Source organism: Salvelinus alpinus, chromosome 1 (genome assembly GCF_045679555.1).
Source record: "Salvelinus alpinus chromosome 1, SLU_Salpinus.1, whole genome shotgun sequence".
Lineage (NCBI taxonomy): Eukaryota > Metazoa > Chordata > Actinopteri > Salmoniformes > Salmonidae > Salvelinus > Salvelinus alpinus.
The window spans coordinates 22,792,000-22,811,502 of NC_092086.1; the positions used below are offsets into that span (position 1 = coordinate 22,792,000).

General features: G+C 42.4%; 2 protein-coding genes across 2 annotated transcripts in view; both read left to right on the forward strand.

The window, feature by feature from the left end:
• The first annotated feature begins 1,367 nt into the window (after positions 1–1,367).
• On the forward strand, positions 1,368–9,926 carry pycr1a (pyrroline-5-carboxylate reductase 1a). The gene is made up of 8 exons (XM_071394351.1): positions 1,368–1,533; positions 1,895–1,980; positions 2,888–2,958; positions 3,217–3,396; positions 5,900–6,121; positions 6,710–6,802; positions 7,450–7,613; positions 8,382–9,926. The coding sequence occupies exons 2-8, from the start codon at positions 1,914–1,916 to the stop codon at positions 8,545–8,547; spliced, it is 963 nt and encodes a 320-aa protein (XP_071250452.1). The 5' UTR covers positions 1,368–1,533; positions 1,895–1,913; the 3' UTR covers positions 8,548–9,926.
• Positions 9,927–15,683: 5,757 nt separating this feature from the next.
• The window catches only part of LOC139571464 (transcription factor MafG-like), a 68,399-nt gene continuing 64,579 nt past the window's right edge, over positions 15,684–19,503 (forward strand). Inside the window, exon 1 of the mRNA XM_071394362.1 lies at positions 15,684–16,049. The gene's annotated coding sequence lies outside the window, so the exon portion shown is untranslated. The remainder of the gene's footprint in view (positions 16,050–19,503) is intronic.

Below are 19,503 nucleotides of genomic sequence, written 5' to 3' on the forward strand. Positions count from 1 at the left end.
TTGGTGTTTATACTAAAACCCAACTGCATGTTTCATCTTCAACTCCTCTTGTTTTAGTCCACGTTCAGTCAGTGTGTAGATTCATTATGAGCTGAATGTTCAGTGTAGCAACTGTCAATACGAAATTGGTAATATGTGTGTGTGTGTGTGCATGAGTGTGTGTGTGTGTGCGTGTGTGTAAGGGGGGGGGGGGTTATGGAATTGACTGCATATGTACAGCTACCACTTTTTGATATGTGAAGTCTGCACTGCAAAACATCCCTGAACACTGTATTGTAATGACAACCATGCGATGTACTCAATGATTTAAACCGATAGAAAACTTGTGAAACTTGTGAATATTCAAAATGTCATTAAAATGAACAGATTGTTTAGTCTGTGCTCCTGTTCATCTCTCCCCTTGTCTCTCCCTTCATGAACAGATTGTTTAGTCTGTGCTCCTGTTCATCTCTCTCCCCTTGTCTCTCCCTTCATGAACAGATTGTTTAGTCTGTGCTCCTCTTCATCTCTCTCCCCTTGTCTCTCCCTTCATGAACAGATTGTTTAGTCTGTGCTCCTCTTCATCTCTCTCCCCTTGTCTCTCCCTTCATGAACAGATTGTTTAGTCTGTGCTCCTGTTCATCTCTCTCCCCTTGTCTCTCCCTTCATGAACAGATTGTTTAGTCTGTGCTCCTGTTCATCTCTCTCCCCTTGTCTCTCCCTTCATGAACAGTAGGCTGCAGACTAGCTAGTAATAGGCATGAACATTACTGACGCATCTAGTCAATCAGATATATTAGATTTTGTTTCTGACACAAAATGCTGCTCTGTCAGAGGATCTGCGATCTTACATTTTTATAGCATTATAGCCTGTGAGGTATGGACTGGTTTACTGGACTAAAATGCACTTTAAATGAAGAATGGACTAGGATTAATGGGGGCCAAGAAACCATGATGGCTCTGTTCAAACTGTTCTGTCCTCACCTGTCCTCAACTGACACCCAAAACAAAGCTGGTACTAGGCTACCGTATAAAATGTGAAAACACCATCTCAACATTATAATTCCCTAATGTATGAGTGAATTATAATAGGCATCTCTGCCTTTTAGGATTAGTGTCCTGAAATAGAGAAGCAAATACCTTGATAGTACATGTTATCACTAACAAATCGATGTGTTAAGGCAGTAAATAAAAGAACAGCGCTTTTATACTGTAATAATAAATGCTCTTCCGGGTTTCAGACACTAGAAGGGCATGATCTGGAACGTAACCTAGAGGTTTCTTCTCCACGCCCACTCTAGTTGCAAGGCTGATGCAACTGGCTGTACACAGCTTACAGAGCCCACCCATAACTGCACAATAAATGAATGCTGCCACCTGCATTGGTTAGACGTTTAGCGACTCTCTCAGTCTATTGGTCACTTTGCATGTCATTATCATAGTCGGTTTTTGGGGTGAAACTATGTTAACGCGGTTACAACTGTAACTCTGTTGAATTATATGTTTGCCGGCAACATTGGAAAAGGAAACAATTTATACATCGTCGCAACATTCGTAAGTTTGATTCGTCTGTCAAATATTTAGGCTAACGTTACTTCGTTGTAGGCAGCTGTCGGCATTGCTTCAGCTGTGTCATAACTGCATGTGTTGTGATTCCATTTGTTATCAGGAAGTAACTACGGTTTACTGTAAATGGTACATATTCTTTGTTGTTTACACAAGGCGGGTGGACAGGTTATGTGAATGGCATATACCCGTGTGTCTCTTGATATTACCAGTGTCCTTTGCCTTCTACATATACACCTGCATTGCTTTCTGTTTGGGGTTTTAGGTTGGGTTTCTGTACAGCACTTTGAGATTACAGCTGATGTAAGAAGGGCTTTATAAATACATTTGATTTGATTTGCCTTCACAGCAACATCAGAAACTTCAGAATGAGCGTGGGGTTCATCGGAGCGGGTCAGTTGGCCCATGCTTTGGTGAAGGGATTCAGCGCTGCAGGTAACCATCTAAGCATTGCTTTTAGTACCTGGCAGATCCGACCCACTTGCTTTCAGCTGCACTAAGGTCGGACAGCATTCGTGTGTATATTAAGACACAGCAGAGCTGGAGCGAGATATGGCTCGGAAAACATACCACAATCCAGAAACGAGTTTTTACTCTGAATGTTCCTATGAGCAGTCGTTCAATCTTCTCTGTGTAACCGTTGGGATAACAGGACAATTCGGAGGACAGTGTATTTCTCATCCCTGGATTGAGGTACTAGTTCACGCTGGCTCCACAGTGTCTTAATATACACAGGAATGCTGTCCGACCCTATTAAGGCTGTAAGCAAGAGGGCCAGGTCTGCTGGCTATGCTTTGTGGAGCATGAGCCATTCTATTTTGTCATAAATGAAGTTCGAACCTCCAAATTAATTTCATGATTGAAATGTATTCTGTGTTAACCACTTCAGTGCCCTGCTGAAAAAACAGTGTAGACCAGCCCAAATGTTTAGCTGGTCTGGTGCTGGTCAAGCTGGTTATGCTGGTTTACCAGCATGGTCTAGAGATGGTTTTGCTGGTGACCAGCCTTCGCTGTGTTTTGGACACTGGTGACCAGCCTTTGCTGTGTTTCGGACACATACCATCTTATGCTGGTGACCAAGCTGGGCCACCATGGTCTTGGTTAAGCTGGTCTGACCACACCAATCCAAGGTTATTATAGTTTGTTAGTTTTCAGGCCTAATTTGCTAGTTTTATTTTTGTTTTAGTTGTATACAAATATTTCATTTTTAGATTATACCAGTGTCCAGAACATGGCAAAGGCTGGTCACCAGTGTCCAAAACACAGCCACGGCTGGCCACCAGTGTCCAAAACACAGCCAACAGGGTATTCCGGTTGATTTTCCCCTCTCCCATCCCTGCAGGTGTCATTGCCACCCAGAGGATTACTGCCAGCTCCCCAGACACAGATCTTCCCACAGTGTCAGGACTGCGGGTGAGTAGAATGGATCAGTCATTGGGGTGCGCTGGATGTTTGTGGGAATAAGTTTCCTCAGTTACAGCATATCTATTACCATCTCGCATCGGCTACACTCAAATGAAGTCCCACACACACACAAGCGAGATGCATAGAGAAAGAAAGACAGAGCGAGAGAAAGGCACAGAATAATACATTTGTTCATTTCAATTATATTTTAGAAATGCCATCATACTGAGGGGTAATGATCAACACTGTCTGTGCTCTTCTACACAGAAAATGGGTGTCAATCTCACAACCAGCAACAAGGAGGTGGTGAACAGGAGTGACGTTCTGTTTCTGGCTGTCAAACCACACATCATCCCCTTCGTGTTGGATGAGATCGGACCGGACATTGAGGACCGCCACCTCATTGTGTCCTGTGCAGCTGGTGTCACCATCAGCTCCATTGAGAAGGTCAGTTTGGAGTCCAGTGAAAGTTGACTGTAGCTAGAGCTTTCTCTCTCTACTGATTTACAGATCTTTAGAAATGTTTTGCAACAGAAAACGAAAGAGTGACAAAAATACAACATCAGGATAGATTCATACTGTGATAGATTCATACTGTGAAAGTTGACTTTAGCTAGTGCTTTGTCTCTCGCTTTCTCTCTCTCAGTACTGAACTACGGATCTGGGTCGTGTTCATTAGCGCACAGAATAGAACGTTTTGCAACAGAACTGAATTTTATATTTCTTATTGAACAAGTATCTCACTGGTTTTCTTACGATTGGTGCCTATTGAACAAGCCCCTGATATGATTGGATAGGTGAAAGCATTCTGGTGGAATCCTGCTTTGAAATAACTTGTTACATTCTGTCAGATCAATGAAGCTACAGCCCTCTGTTATAGCCTAACCTGAGGCTTCCAGTTCCAGAATCTAAATTGCATTTCCTTGAATCCTCGCGTCCTCAAAACCCATTGGATGAGGTCAGAAGTCCCTCTCCTCTCCCTGGGAGAATCTCAATTGAAGGAGGTGAGAGAACGCAAGAAATCAATGGAATGCCATTGAGATTCTCTCCCTGCCCCCTCAGTCACTACCGTGCTCTGGTCTCACATAGCCCTAGGACATAGCAACTTCCGGCTGCTACAACATGAATCGTCCTTCCATTCTGTTCCCGCTGAAAATACCTCAGCCCTCTGTTCTGATACTGGGAAAGCTGCCACACAGTGCAATCTGATGAACAGTCATGCGCTCTCACAAGAGACTGACAAATAGAGAATCAGGATAGATTCATACTGTGATATTTGAGAGAACCAGACCACAAAACAGCAAAATCAAGCTTTTTGTAATGCCAGAAGGGTCTTGGTTCAAAACGTTGCACAATAAAACTGGGGAAGCGTTCAACTGTTTGTGGGTATCTTATCTTTCTATATTGTCTTTTACTTTTGTATGCTGCACCTGCAAGTTACTGGATGTGCCTAATACACTACTTCTAAACAAAAATGTACCTTCAATACCGTAGTTCCGTAGCTCAGTGGTATTTGTCGTTAACTTAACCCTTGTCTTAGTGACATTTACATTACGTTTTAGTCCGTTAGCAGACGCTCTTATCCAGAGCAGTTTCCAGTCAGTTTGCGAGTGGTAGGTTAAAAACAACCGTAAGCTGTAATTCTGCAGTAGTAAGTTGACTTTGAAAAGGTAAAAGAGGAGACTAGACTTCTAGGATCTGGTGGAAGTAAATGTTTTAATACAGAGCTTTCGGTGACAAGTGGTCATGTGAAAAAGGCCAAAAGCAAGATGGCTGAAAAGGCATGGCTCAAAGGCAAATGATTCTTCTGAGTGTCAACATTATATAGTCATTCTGAATGCTGTGTACATGCATCATTACAGACGTTGGTTGATTTGAACCTGATACAACTTTCAATTGAAGATGAGTGAGACATCTGCTACTTTCGGTACATAGAGTGAGATTCAGCAGTTTGAGACCGTTCAAGGTTGGATTGTCACGAGATGAGGCCTTTGAGAATTCAGTGTCCTGTGTAATCTGGGGCACAGAGAATGATGGGAAACACTTGCCTACTTTTAGAACATGTTGAAGTTGTGAGTCATTAGGCAGGTTATTTATGATGTGATTGTAAGCAAAGATGAGTAAGGATATACACTACATGTCCAAAAGTATGTGGGCACCTGCTCGTCGAACATCTCATTCCAAAATCATGAGCATTAATATGGAGTTGATTTGTCTGCCAGATGGTGAAGCGTGATGCATCACTCCAGAGAACGCATCTCCACTGCTCCAGAGTCCAATGGCGGCGAGCTTTAAACCACTCCAGTCGACGCTTGGCATTGCGCATGGTGATCTTAGGCTTGTGTGCGGCTGCTCGGCCATGGAAACCAATTTCATGAAGCTCCCGTCGAACAGTTATTGTTCTGACATTTGACATTTCTTCCAGAGGCAGTTTGGAACTTGTTAGTGAGTGTTGCAACCGAGGACAGAGGATTTTTACACGCTACTCGCTTCAGCACTGGGTGGTCCCGTTCTATGAGCTTGTGTGGCCTACCACTTTACGGCTGAGCCATTGTTGCTTCTAGGCGGTTCCACTTCACAATAACAGCACTTACAGTTGACCGGGGTAGCTCTAGCAGGTCAGAAATTTGACGAACTGACTTGTTGGAAAGGACTGTACGCGCCATTCTACTGCCAATGTTACTCTATGGTGATTGTATGGCTGTGTGCTCGATTTTATACACCTGTCAGCAACGGGTGTGGCTGAAATCGCCAAATTCACTAATTTGAAGGGGTGTCCACATACTTGTATCTGGGTTGGCCCCCACACAACCACATATCCAAGTCATTGCAAGTTTAAAAAAAAACGTATTCAAAAAGGAAGTGTCAGAGACCGTTTTCATGAAGCTTTTCCTCATGTTTCTATCAAGTAATCTTAACTTCTGTGTTATTCTCCCCCTGCCCTTTGCAGAAGCTGCTCCAGTACCGCCCGTTCCCCAAGGTGATGCGATGCATGACCAACACCCCAGTGGTGGTTCGGGAGGGAGCCACGGTCTACGCCACGGGTACCCATGCCGAGCTAGAGGACGGGAGGCTGCTGGAGCAGCTGATGGCCAGTGTGGGCTACTGCACGGAGGTGGAGGAGGACCTGATCGATGCCGTCACCGGACTCAGTGGCAGTGGACCCGCCTATGTGAGTGGTTACGTTATTGTAGTTTGTATTTTACATTGACTATCACAAAAGCTCTGACGGCCAAGAGGACGACATGCTTGAATAAACTGATTTAAAAGTGATACAGTACGAGCAGGAGTAGTGTGCAGGTTTCTCCTTTCTTTTAAGATACCACATTATACCCACACACCTGCAACAAGATAACTCTGATGTGCTTATTTTAAATTGTGCTTTGTATGTCAGCCACTGTAACTGAGGTGGTTCAGTGAACCCTGCTTGTGGGATGACTGACCTCTCCTGACACCAGAAGACGAGCTCCTCATGCTAATGCCTAGGCTAGCCCAGTGGGCTACAACCATACCTTTGGGTTGTAAAACTATTTTAGCTCATTATTTTCATGATCATCCATGCAATTAATTGGTTATAAGAACTGGACCTTGCCTAGCTCCTAGGAGAACGCCTACTATGCCTGCTTAAACTACTGGCTGGCTAGTCATTTCTGTTAACTCTTTTCTCTCTTGTATAATCTCCAGAGCCCATTTTGAACTGTTTTACACACGTGATGAGTGTGCATATGATAAGTGCGTGTTCGTCTTTGTCTCCCTACAGGCATTTACAGCTGTGGAAGCGCTTGCTGACGGGGGGGTGAAAATGGGTCTGCCCAGGAGACTGGCTATACGGCTTGGAGCACAGGCCCTGCTGGTGAGAACATCATCTACATGCATTCTCTATGAACGTCTAGCCCTGAATTAGTCTTGGTACCAGTCTCTGTAACATTACACTCCTTGTACACCGTGTCATTTGCCAAAGAGACTGGTCTTTCTTCAAATATGAACATTCTATCATTAATGAGCTTGAGGAGATCAGAGGATTTGATCCTGATTCGATAACTCCCACAGCTATCTTTGGCAAATGACACAGAGTACAATGAGGGGAATGTAAATGCTGAACAGAGACTAGCAATCAGGCAAGCTCTGAATATAATCTCAGTCAGAAATCTCTTTTGAGGACTGCTTGTGAATGTTTTCTTTTTTTATTATACTACAGATTTTGATCTGGAAACATTTTGAAAGAAATCTATTGCATCTGAGCGAAAATGTGGAGAATTATTCTCTTGAGTTTGACATCTTACAACCATGAGCCCTGCAAACGTTTGCTTGACTGTAGAGTGTACCGTATTGAAGCAACCTTGGTATACCTAACAACCTCGTCAATGTGTTCGGATCTCTTGGTGTAACGGTTAAGATGTGTTACTGTCGCTCACAGGGACCCGGGTTCCAGTTCCCCGTTTGAGGCTACACCCAAATTCACCACAGTATGTTCATGTCTCTCTTTTGTCTTTCCCATAGGGAGCAGCCAAAATGCTGTTGGACTCGGAGCAGCACCCTGGCCAGCTGAAGGACAACGTTTGCTCCCCAGGGGGCGCCACCATTCACGCCCTGCACGTCATGGAGAGTGGGGGCTTCCGCGCCCTGCTCATCAATGCTGTAGAGGCCTCCTGCATCAGGACCAGGTAGGCTGGGCACCACTTTACAGAGGGACAGTTTCCTGGACTAAAAAGCACTTCCAATGGAAAATCTCCATAGAAAATGCTTTGTAGTCAAGGACTAGGCTAAGTCTGTGTCCTGGAAATCAAACCGGAATGTGCAGATAGAATTCTGCGTGATAGAGTAGACATGATCCCCTGTCGTGAAGAATAAAGAAGTATGTCAAGTCTGTTACATTTCTATCTGCAACATTCAATATGTTGGATCTTTGTGGATAAGCCCTGGCTGGTGGTATGGTGAGGCCAGTAGGTCTCTGGACATAGCATTTAACAAAATGTGGCTTTTCCATAATACCGATGTAGCACTGACGTCGGTTAGGCTATGGGTCCCGAACCCAGATTCAACCAGCCTACAAGCACTTTTATTGGAGATTCTCCATTGAGTGTGCTTTTAGTCCAGGACTGGTCTAAAACTGGGTTCAGGAAACCAGACCTATATGTTTTGTGTAAAAATAATAATAATTTGAATGTTTGTGTTTAATGTCTGTGTCATAGTGCTCTGTTGTATGGCTGGATGCTATTGTTTAGACAGCAGAGGGTGCTAGATGCATATGTCTGAACTTTTTGTAACTAACAGATAGTAGACACACTCCATGAGCAAAGTCCCATCTCTTTTAAATAATGTGGCTCAAAAGGGAGTGTCAGTGTGTGAATATTTGACTTGAGGTCACTCGGGATAACAGCCTCTGTTAAGAGTAAAAGGTAATGTACATTTATTTTGTTTCTTTCAATCAGGGAGCTCCAGTTCTTGGCTGACCAGGAGAAGATCTCTCCTGCGGCCATCAAGAAGACTACGCTGGACAAGGTTCTGCAGCAGCCAGGGGTGGGAACAGGGGTGGGCGTCCGGACGGGATCTGGGATCAGCCTGTTCAACAGCAGCAACCCCAGGCATAAGAAGTAATTGAACTGAGTGGCTCTGATCACAGAACAGCGGTGTATTCATTAGTGCATTGCAGACTATATCAAAACATTTTGCAACAAATCATGTTTCTTAGCGGACAAGTTCAGGTAGTTCCTCCCTGTTTCGGTCTGTTTGCTTCCTAGTGATTACGCCCCAGGTAGAGACCCTCAAAAGAATGAAACATACCTGAACGTATTATTTCAACCCTAAAAAATGTGTTATGGTTATAGTATGCCAGCTGAGAGGAGGAGGGTCATAAATGGCAGCTTCGTAAACATGAAGATAAACTTAGAGCAGCAATAGAGGATGTAGGGTGAAGGGACACTTCTCCTGGTCTCCTTCCATATTCACTGACTAGAAACATCTGGACAGGTAAAAGCAAGTTCCTAATAGGCATTATGGCTTTCACCTGTCCAGTGTTGTCATATCAGTGCAGATGAAGGAGAAAAGAGGTAGATGACCGGGGAAGAAGACGACACTAGACAGTTAAGATGGACCAACATGGTGATGAGCAACAGGTCACAATTCCTTGACCTTTTAGCCATTTAACAGACACTCTTATCCAGAGCGACTTACAAGAGCAATTATGGTCAAGTGCCTTGCTCAAGGGCATGTGAACAGATTTTTCACCTAGTCGGCTCGGAACTCGAACCAGGTATCTATCGGTTACTGTCCGAACGTACTTAACCTCTAGGTTACCTGCCGCCCACTCCCTTTCAGTAGAAACACAGAGACAGATGTGGAGTTGGATGTCTTATGTGCTTAGCTATCTATAGCTTCTGTTTAATAGAATGTGTGCCTATATGTTCCGTTAGACAGATTGTTAGGTCACACATTATGTACAGTCTTACTGGAACTATTTTGGTCTGTCTTGCTAAACAGCAAAGGTCCCCGTTTTCTGTTGTTGTTTATCTCTTCATTTTCTGGCTATTTTCTTTGCTTGATTGAGAGATTATATTACAGCTTTAGTATATTAATAATTTTAGCCTGACTGAGGGAAAATGTTGTTTTTTATTTTGTAGAAGGAGCAAAACTGTTTAGACACACTTGGAAACCACAACAAAATGGGACTTCTATTGAACCTTTCTTTATCCAGGTTTGTCTTGTTGATGTATATCTTCTATAAAATAGACTTGTTCAAGATAGTAGCAGTCATTAATGTTACAAAAGTTACACACATATAGATATCTATCTATACTGAACAAAAATATAAACGGAACATGCGACAATTTCAAAGATTTTACACAGTTACAGTTCATATGAGGAAATCAGTCAATTGAAATAAATTCATTAGGCCCTAATCTATGGATTTTAAATGACTGGGAATACAGATATGCATCTGTTTGACAAAGATACCTAAATAAAAATGGGCCTCAGGATCTCATGTTATTTTTGTTTGTTCAAATTGCCATCGATAAAATGCAATTGTGTTTGTTGTTCGTAGCTTATGCCTAACCATACCATAACCAGGGTCGCCACCATGGGGCACTGTTCACAATGATGACATCAGCAAACCACTCGCCCACAAGACGCCATACACATGGTCTGCAGTTGTGAGGCAGGTTGGATGTACTGCCAAATTCTCTAAAACAACAGTAGAGAAATTAACATTAAATTCTCTGGCAACAGCTCTGGTGCACATTCCTGCAGTCAGCATGCCAATTTGCAGCTCTCTCAAACTTGAAACATCCGTGGCATTGTGTTGTGTGACAACTACATTTTAGTGGCCTTTTGTCCCCAGCACAAGGTACACCTGTATAATGATCATGCTGTTTAATCAGCTTCTTGATATATCACACCTGTCAGGTGGAGGGATTATCTTGGCAAAGGAGAAATGCTCACTAACAGGGATGTAAACAAATGTTTGCACAACATTTGAGAGAAAAAAGCTTTTTTTGTGCTTTTGAAACATTTCTGGGATTTTTTTTTCTTTCAGTTCATGAAACACTTTACATGTTGCTTTTATATTTTTGTTCAGTGTAGATAAATCTCCTTTGCAAGATAGACTTGTTACACACAAACTTGCTACACACAAACAAATCTCCTTTGTGTTAGAGACTTGTTCAAGTAGGTAGACATTTTACGTTCAGTCCCTTTACATATTTGACTGGCATATCACTGTTACAAGGTGGAAGTGGTACTATTAGGCCTATACAAAGTGAAATACATGAATATGCTGAACGTGTAAGAGTTTATATATTTTGTGAACAAAATGTGTAAAGTCTAGATCTGTTTTATTAAACCTTATTTCCAGAACTTTCATGATTAATTAAATATTGAAACTATTTTTCTGTAGCCTGTATGCATGTATGGGTGATTTTGCAAATACTGGGCTTTTTGTGTCCCAGGGTTAGATTAAGATAAAATGTTAATTTAGATTTTTTCTTCTTCTTCACATCCAGAGACTATAACCTAAACCTTTTCTTTCAGCTTTCAATATTATTTTTTATGAAATGCTTTATAAAATGTCTGGAATTCACTGTTTTGCACTGTTTTTGTCCTGTCTCACACCCAGGCTTTTGACATTCTACTATGCATTACACTTACAAAAGTCTTGATAATTAGAAAATATTTAATGCACCCGTTTAAAAAAAGAGTCAAATAAATGGAAACTATATACAGTGTCTTCAGAAAGTATTCTGACCCCTTTACTTTTCCCACATTTTGTTAATTTACAGCCTTCTAAAATGGATAAAAAATATATAATTTCAGCAATCTACACACAATACCCCACAATGACAAAGCAAAAAACAGGTTTTTAGACATTTTTGCAAATAAATACAAACAGAAATACCTTATTTATGTAATTATTCAGACCCTTTGCTATGAGACTCAAAATTGAGCTCAGGTGCATCCTGTTTCCATTGATTATCCTTGAGACGTTCCTACAACTTGATTGCAGTCCACCTGTGGTCAATTCAATTGATTGGACATGATTTGGAAAGGTACACACGTGTGTCTATCCCACAGTTGATAGTGCATGTCAGAGCAAAAACCAAGCTGTGAGGTTGAAGGATTTGTCTGTCGAGTGCTGAGACAGATTTGTGTTGAGGCACAGATCTGGGGAAGGGTACCAAAACATTTCTGCATCATTGATGGTCCCCAAGAACACAGTAGCCTCCATCATTCTTAAATGGAAAAAGTTTGGAACCACCAAGACTCTTTCTAGAGCTGGCTGCCCGGCCAAACTGAGCAATCGGGGGAGAAGGGCCTTGGTCAGGGAGGTTACCAAGAACCCGATTGGTCACTCTGGCAGAGCTCTAGAGTTCCTCTGTGGAGATGGGAGAACCTTCCAGAAGGACAACCATCTCTGCAACCAATCCTCAGTAAAAGGCACATGACAACCCGCTTGGAGTTTGCCAAAAGGCACCTAAAGACTCTCAGACCATGAGAAACAAGATTCTCTGTTCTGATGAAACCAAGATTTAACTCTTTGGCCTGAAGGCCAAGTGTCACATTTGGAGGAAACCTGGCCCCATCCCTTCGGCGAAGCATGGTGGTGACAGCATCATGCTGTGAGGATTTGGCAATTTCAGCAACACCCGTTGCTAAAAGGTGTATAAAATCAAACACACAGCCATGCAATCTCCATAGACAAACATTGGCAGTAGAATGGCCCGTACTGAGGAGCTCAGTGACCTTCAACTTAGCACTGGCATAGGGTGCATAAGTCAGTTTGTCAAATGTCTGCCCTGCTAGAGCTGCCCCGGTCAACTGTACGTGCTGTTATTATGAAGTGGAAATGTCTAGGAGCAACAATGGCTCAGCCGCGAAGAGGTAGGCCACACATGCTCACAGAATGGGATCTCCGAGTGCTGAAGCATGTAGCAAGCATACGATCACCATTTGCAATGCCAAGTGATGGCTGGAGTGGCGTAAAGCTCGCTGCCATTGGACTCTGGAGCAGTGGAAATGCGTTCTCTGGAGAGATGAATCACGCTTCACCATTTGACAGTCCGATGAAAGAAATCTGCCCCAATGTAGAGTGCCAACTGTGAAGTTTGGTGGAGGAGGAATGATGGTCTGGGGCTGTTTTTCATGGTTTGGGCTAGGCCCCTTAGTTTCAGTGAAGGGAAATCTTAACGCTACAGCGTACAATGATATTGTAGACAATTCTGTGCTTCAAACTTTGCAATAACATTTTTGGTGAAGGCCCTTTCCTGTTTCAGCATGACAATGCCCCTGTTCACAAAGCGAGATCCATACAGAAATGGTTTGTTGAGATCGGTGTATAAGAACTTGACTGGCCTGCACAATACCCTGACCTCAACACCATCGAACACCTTTGGGATGATTTGGAACGAATGGTCTGTTCTATATCTTCAATAAAATTAAACATGTACAACTGTGACATTCAAATGTTTAATGGTATTTTTCATCAGTTTTATATGAAATGTAATTTCCACCACACTGCCATTTAAAACATATATTTTTTTAAACCTTTATTTATTACCACAATGCTAAGTCATTAGCATCATCGTACATATTTTTGAGGTAAAGGTGTATTACATTTTAACTGATATTGTTGACTTTCCCATATGTGAACTTTAAATTATTATTTTAGGAATTATCTTAAGAACAATGTAAAATGTGAAGATTTTGATGTGGTAAATACATGTTTCTGAGTATCATCAAGACATATATGGACATTGACATAAATTATGAATACATATAATTAAGAACTTCCAAATAGTAAAAAAAGAAAGAAAATGTAATTAATGTGAAAGGTTATATATACAGTTGAAGTCTGAAGTTTACATACACTTAGGTTGGAGTCATTAAAACTTGTTTTTCAACCACTCCACAAATTTCTTATTAAAAAAATTAGAGTTTTGGCAAGTCGGTTAGAACATCTACTTTGTGCATGAAATTGTTTCCAAAAATTGTTTACAGACAGATTATTTTACTTATAATTCACTGTATAACAATTCCAGTCGGTCAGAAGTTTACATACACTAAGTTGACTGTGCCTTTAAACAGCTTGGAAAATTCCAGAAAATTATGTCATGGCTTTAGAAGCTTCTGACAGGCAAATTGACATAATTTGAGTCAATTGGAGGTGTACCTGTGGATGTATTTCAAGGCCTATCTTCAAACTCAGTGCCTCTTTGCTTGACATCATGGGAAAATCAAAAGAAATCAGCCAAGAACTCAGAAAAAAATTGAGACCTCCACAAGTCTAGTTCATCCTTGGGAGCAATTTCCAAACACCTGAAGGTACCACGTTCATCTGTACAAACAATAGTACGCAAGTATAAACACCATGGGACCACGCAGCCGTCATACCACTCAGGAAGGAGACACGTTCTGTCTCCTAGAGATGAATGTACTTTGGTGCAAAAAGTGCAAATCAATCCCAGAACAACAGCAAAGGACCTTGTGAAGATGCTGGAGGAAACAGGTACAAAAGTATCTATGTCCACAGTAAAATGAGTCCTATATCGACATAACCTGAAAGGCCGCTCAGCAAGGAAGAAGCCACTGCTCCAAAACTCCCATAAAAAAAAGCCAGACTACGGTTTGCAACTGCACATGGGTACAAAGATCGTACTTTTTGGAGAAATGTTCTCTGGTCTGATGAAACAAAAATAGAACTGTTTGGCCATAATGGCCATCGTTATGTGTGGAGGAAAAAGGGAGATGCTTGCAAGCCGAAGAACACCATCCCAACTATGAATCACGGGGGTGGCAGCATCATGTTGTAGGGGTGCTTTGCTGCAGGAGGGACTGGTGCACTTCACAAAATAGATGGCTTCATGACGAAGGAAAATTATGTGGATATATTGAAGCAAGACATCAGTCAGGAAGTTAAAGCTAGGTCGCAAATGGACAGTTACCCCAAGCATACTTCCAAAGTTGTGGTAAAATGGCTTAAGGACAACAAAGTCAAGGTATTGGAGTGGCCATCACAAAGCCCTGAACTCAATCCTATAGAATATTTGTTGGCAGAACTGAAAAAGTGTGTGTGAGCAAGGAGGCCTAGAAACCTGACTCAGTTACACCAGCTCTGTCAGGAGGAATGGGCCAAAATTCACCCAACTTATGGTGGGAAGCTTGTGGAAGGCTACCCGAAACGTTTGACCCAAGTTAAACAATTTAAAGGCAATGCTACCAAATACGAATTGAGTATATGTAAACTTCTGGCCCACTGGGAATGTGATGAAAGAAATATAAGCTGAAATAAATCCTTCTCTCTGCTATTATTCTGACATGTCACATTCTTAAAATAAAGTTGTGATTCTAACTGACCTAAGACAGGACATTTTTACTATGATTAAATGTCAGGAATTGTGAAAAACTGAGTTTAAATGTATTTGGCTAAGGTGCATGTAAACTTCCGACTTCAACTGTATATAGGCACAATTTCGGTAATTTCCTTTTCAACTAAAATAGCACATGTTATGACGTTGTAACTCAGGTATTTGGAGAAACCGATACAAATCTTTATATTCTTAAATAGTATGGTCTCAGCCACTATTAGATCTTGTTTGCGGACAGAGTAAAGAAAAATGTCAGATAGATAAAAATAAGTATCAAGAGGTTTTGTTTTCAAAAACATTTAACATCCAAAAGTGTCCATATTTGCAAAATCAACCATATGCGTTACAACAAGCTCCTTTTTCCTTGCAACATCATGCAAGAGATTGCACACATGAAAAATATGATTTTTAGTGTCCTTCTGTTGATACTTCATGAATGAACCCACGTGACCAAACATGACGCCTGGCTCCGCGATACAAGGGAATGTAGAGAAAGGAATCAACAAGGAGAGCACGAGTGGGATTTAAAACGTATGCGCTTGTCTGTCAGTCACAATTGTAGCAGCTACATTCAAGTTGGCCTTTTTATTACACTATAGAGGACGTTAAGAACTATAGAAAAGCATCAAGTTTGGTGAGTTGAAAAGCGATATTTGTTGTTATGCTGAGTGTGCGTGCATTCCATTACCTCCGATATGCTGAGCGTTGCTTGCTCAATGCGTGTCTTCTATGCTGTAACTAGCTAGCCAGCCTGTAAACTCATTTCTCAGGTTTCCAGCAGCTGGCTGAGCTCAGCTCACTATCAAGTAATTTATTATCAAGTAATTTATTCTAGTATACGTCTCAACTCTTGTTATCCTAGAATTTGTCCCCCCAAAAAAGCGTATCTTGAAATTCCTAACTAGCTGAGTATGGGGATTCCCTTGCTTGTTCAGCAGGCGGGAGTCTGTAGGCTACTACACATATACTGCTATTTAGTCACGCGCAAGCAGTGGTGTAGTGTAGTAGTGACAGCTTGGCGGTTGTCGAGAAATACATGTGTAACCAGATATAGGTGGCTTCTGCTAAATGGATAGCCTGCAATCCAACTGCTTATTTAGCTTCTTGTAGTTTGCCTAGTCATGCACATACTGTAACTGGGTCTGGAGCTGTTCAAACCTGCTGCTTCATATCTGTGCGAGCGTGCCTTGCAGAGCTGAGGGAAGCGCGAGCCGAAGCAACGGTTTGTCGGAGCGCGATCAGGTTGGTGGCTTAATTTGTGACATAAATCAGCACGATAAAACAAGGACTCGACAGTATTTTGTGATACAATATATATATATGTGCACAGCTTAGTGATTGATAGCTGCAAGTTTGCATTGCTCAACAGTCGATTGCTTGGCATTTCCAATCGTGTTCGATGGCGGTAGAGGTTAGCAAACTGGTTCACCTGCCGAAGTCATTTAGCCAATGGTTACGTTGTCACCACCCGCGATGTCTTATCAAGCCTCCGCTGTCAATGTTCAGTGTTTACACACCAGGATAGCTAACCTTACACATTGTACGTTTTGTTTGATGTTCGTAGATAAATGCCATCTAGGAATTTTTATCACGTTGCTGAATCATCACAATTATGTATTTGGACGTCTGAGAAGGAAACCACCCGAAACATGGCCCCACCAGCGGACAAAGGTCTGGGCGGATAAGGATGGATGATATTTATCAGCGAGCCGTCTGTCGTCATCCTAGAGATTATGTGTAGTGAAATGGTCAAGTGTTGATTTGCAGTCCTCTTGTTGCTCGTGGAATGATGGGGATGAGCATAAATCATCCAATTTGCCTTGTTCTCTGGCTGCAATGCATTCTGATGAGGAGAAATGGATCAGATTTCTCTATTGCAATGCTCTCTTTAGGATCCATCAGCAAGCAGTCAAGTGTGCTATCATACAATTCTAAAATCTAGTATTCTAAGAATACTATTAAAAAAAGTAATTTAATAGGATTTCTTTGTGTGCTATATGCTGTATCTATTATATTGACCAAAATGTATTTCATACATAAAGAATCCACACTGTTTTCAGCCTGCTTTGCTATTCGCCATGTCAAGTAATGTTAAACTGGGTCACATTTAGATTAAACCCGCCGTTCTGTAGTGAATGCCTTTTGTTTCAGAAAATATAATCCAGCACTGTCAATCACTGCTGTATAGGTTTTTATGTTGCTTGAATAATGTTAGCCAATATGCTTTGGACATGGGATGTACATGGGATGATTTGGTGGCATATAGGCTAATCTAATACTGATGTCCTTATTTTAGGTAATGGTGGTTAATTTGTGTTACATGTAGCTGTTTTTTGATTGGTTGCCAGCAACTCCTAATGATGCACTTTGAATAGCTTTTACTATAAGTGCCATGGTGCTATTTTAGTGGTGGGCAGTGAAAATATGCTTTTGCCTTTTTTGTTGCTCAGAGGCTGAGTTACTTACTTACTTCTCAGTAGGGCTGGGCGGTTTGGCCTAAAAATCATATCTCCTTTAAAAAAAAATATAAAAAAACTTGTGGACAAATCACATCGATATCGATAAAATTCTCTAAGCTTTGTTTTACAATTTAAAGGCCAATACACAGCATTTTAAAACAGTCAGGAATAATCAAATGAATTTAGGGCTTGTGAAATTATACCTAGGCAAAATATAAGCCTTCCACCACCATAAGACCCACTAATAATTTTATTATTTTTATCAAAATAGTTTAACTTGCTTTTTTTGCAATAATCACTATGAAAATGACATTTTTGTTACATATTTTAACCAGAGCCATGCATAATGCACATTCACTAATAATGACTAACTTGTAGCAGGCATTATAGAACATTAACACAGGTCTCATAAACAAGCCCAAGTGCTAGTGGAGTAGCCAGCTAATCTTTATATTTCAAGTTTAGCCATCTTGGATCTATTTGCTAGCTAACAAGGCAGAACAGTTCTGAACACGCCCTTCTGTCCGTCTCCAACTGTTTGAACAGCATGCTAGCCTGGCTACTTTGTTCCCTTTTTTTGTTTGAACAGCATGCTAGCCTGGCCACTTTGTTCCCTTCTGTCCGTCTCCAACTGTTTGAACAGCATGCTAGCCTGGCCACTTTGTTCCCTTCTGTCCGTCTCCAACTGTTTGAACAGCGTGCTAGCCTGTCCACATTGTTCCCTTCTGTCCGTCTCCAACTGTTTGAACAGCGTGCTAGCCTGGCCACTTTGTTCCCTTCTGTCCGTCTCCAACTGTTTGAACAGCATGCTAGCCTGGCCACTTTGTTCCCTTCTGTCCGTCTCCAACTGTTTGAACAGCATGCTAGCCTGGCCACTTTGTTCCCTTCTGTCCGTCTCCAACTGTTTGAACAGCATGCTAGCCTGGCCACTTTGTTCCCTTCTGTCCGTCTCCAACTGTTTGAACAGCATGCTAGCCTGGCTACTTTGTTCCCTTCTGTCCGTCTCCAGCTGTTTGAACAGCATGCTAGCCTGGCCACTTTGTTCCCTTCTGTCCGTCTCCAACTGTTTGAACAGCATGCTAGCCTGGCTACTTTGTTCCCTTCTGTCCGTCTCCAACTGTTTGAACAGCATGCTAGCCTGGCCACTTTGTTCCCTTCTGTCCGTCTCCAACTGTTTGAACAGCATGCTAGCCTGTCCACTTTGTTCCCTTCTGTCCGTCTCCAACTGTTTGAACAGCGTGCTAGCCTGGCCACTTTGTTCCCTTCTGTCCGTCTCCAACTGTTTGAACAGCATGCTAGCCTGGCCACTTTGTTCCCTTCTGTCCGTCTCCAACTGTTTGAACAGCGTGCTAGCCTGGCCACTTTGTTCCCTTCTGTCCGTCTCCAACTGTTTGAACAGCATGCTAGCCTGGCCACTTTGTTCCCTTCTGTCCGTCTCCAACTGTTTGAACAGCATGCTAGCCTGGCCACTTTGTTCCCTTCTGTCCGTCTCCAACTGTTTGAACAGCATGCTAGCCTGGCCACTTTGTTCCCTTCTGTCCGTCTCCAACTGTTTGAACAGCGTGCTAGCCTGGCCACTTTGTTCCCTTCTGTCCGTCTCCAACTGTTTGAACAGCATGCTAGCCTGGCCACTTTGTTCCCTTCTGTCCGTCTCCAACTGTTTGAACAGCATGCTAGCCTGGCCACTTTGTTCCCTTCTGTCCGTCTCCAACTGTTTGAACAGCATGCTAGCCTGGCCACTTTGTTCCCTTCTGTCCGTCTCCAACTGTTTGAACAGCATGCTAGCCTGGCCACTTTGTTCCCTTCTGTCCGTCTCCAACTGTTTGAACAGCATGCTAGCCTGGCCACTTTGTTCCCTTCTGTCCGTCTCCAACTGTTTGAACAGCATGCTAGCCTGGCCACTTTGTTCCCTTCTGTCCGTCTCCAACTGTTTGAACAGCATGCTAGCCTGGCCACTTTGTTCCCTTCTGTCCGTCTCCAACTGTTTGAATAGCATGCTAGCCTGGCCACTTTGTTCCCTTCTGTCCGTCTCCAACTGTTTGAACAGCATGCTAGCCTGGCCACTTTGTTCCCTTCTGTCCGTCTCCAACTGTTGGAACAGCATGCTAGCCTGGCTACTTTGTTCCCTTCTGTCCGTCTCCAACTGTTTGAACAGCATGCTAGCCTGGCCACTTTGTTCCCTTCTGTCCATCTCCAACTGTTTGAATAGCATGCTAGCCTGGCCACTTTGTTCCCTT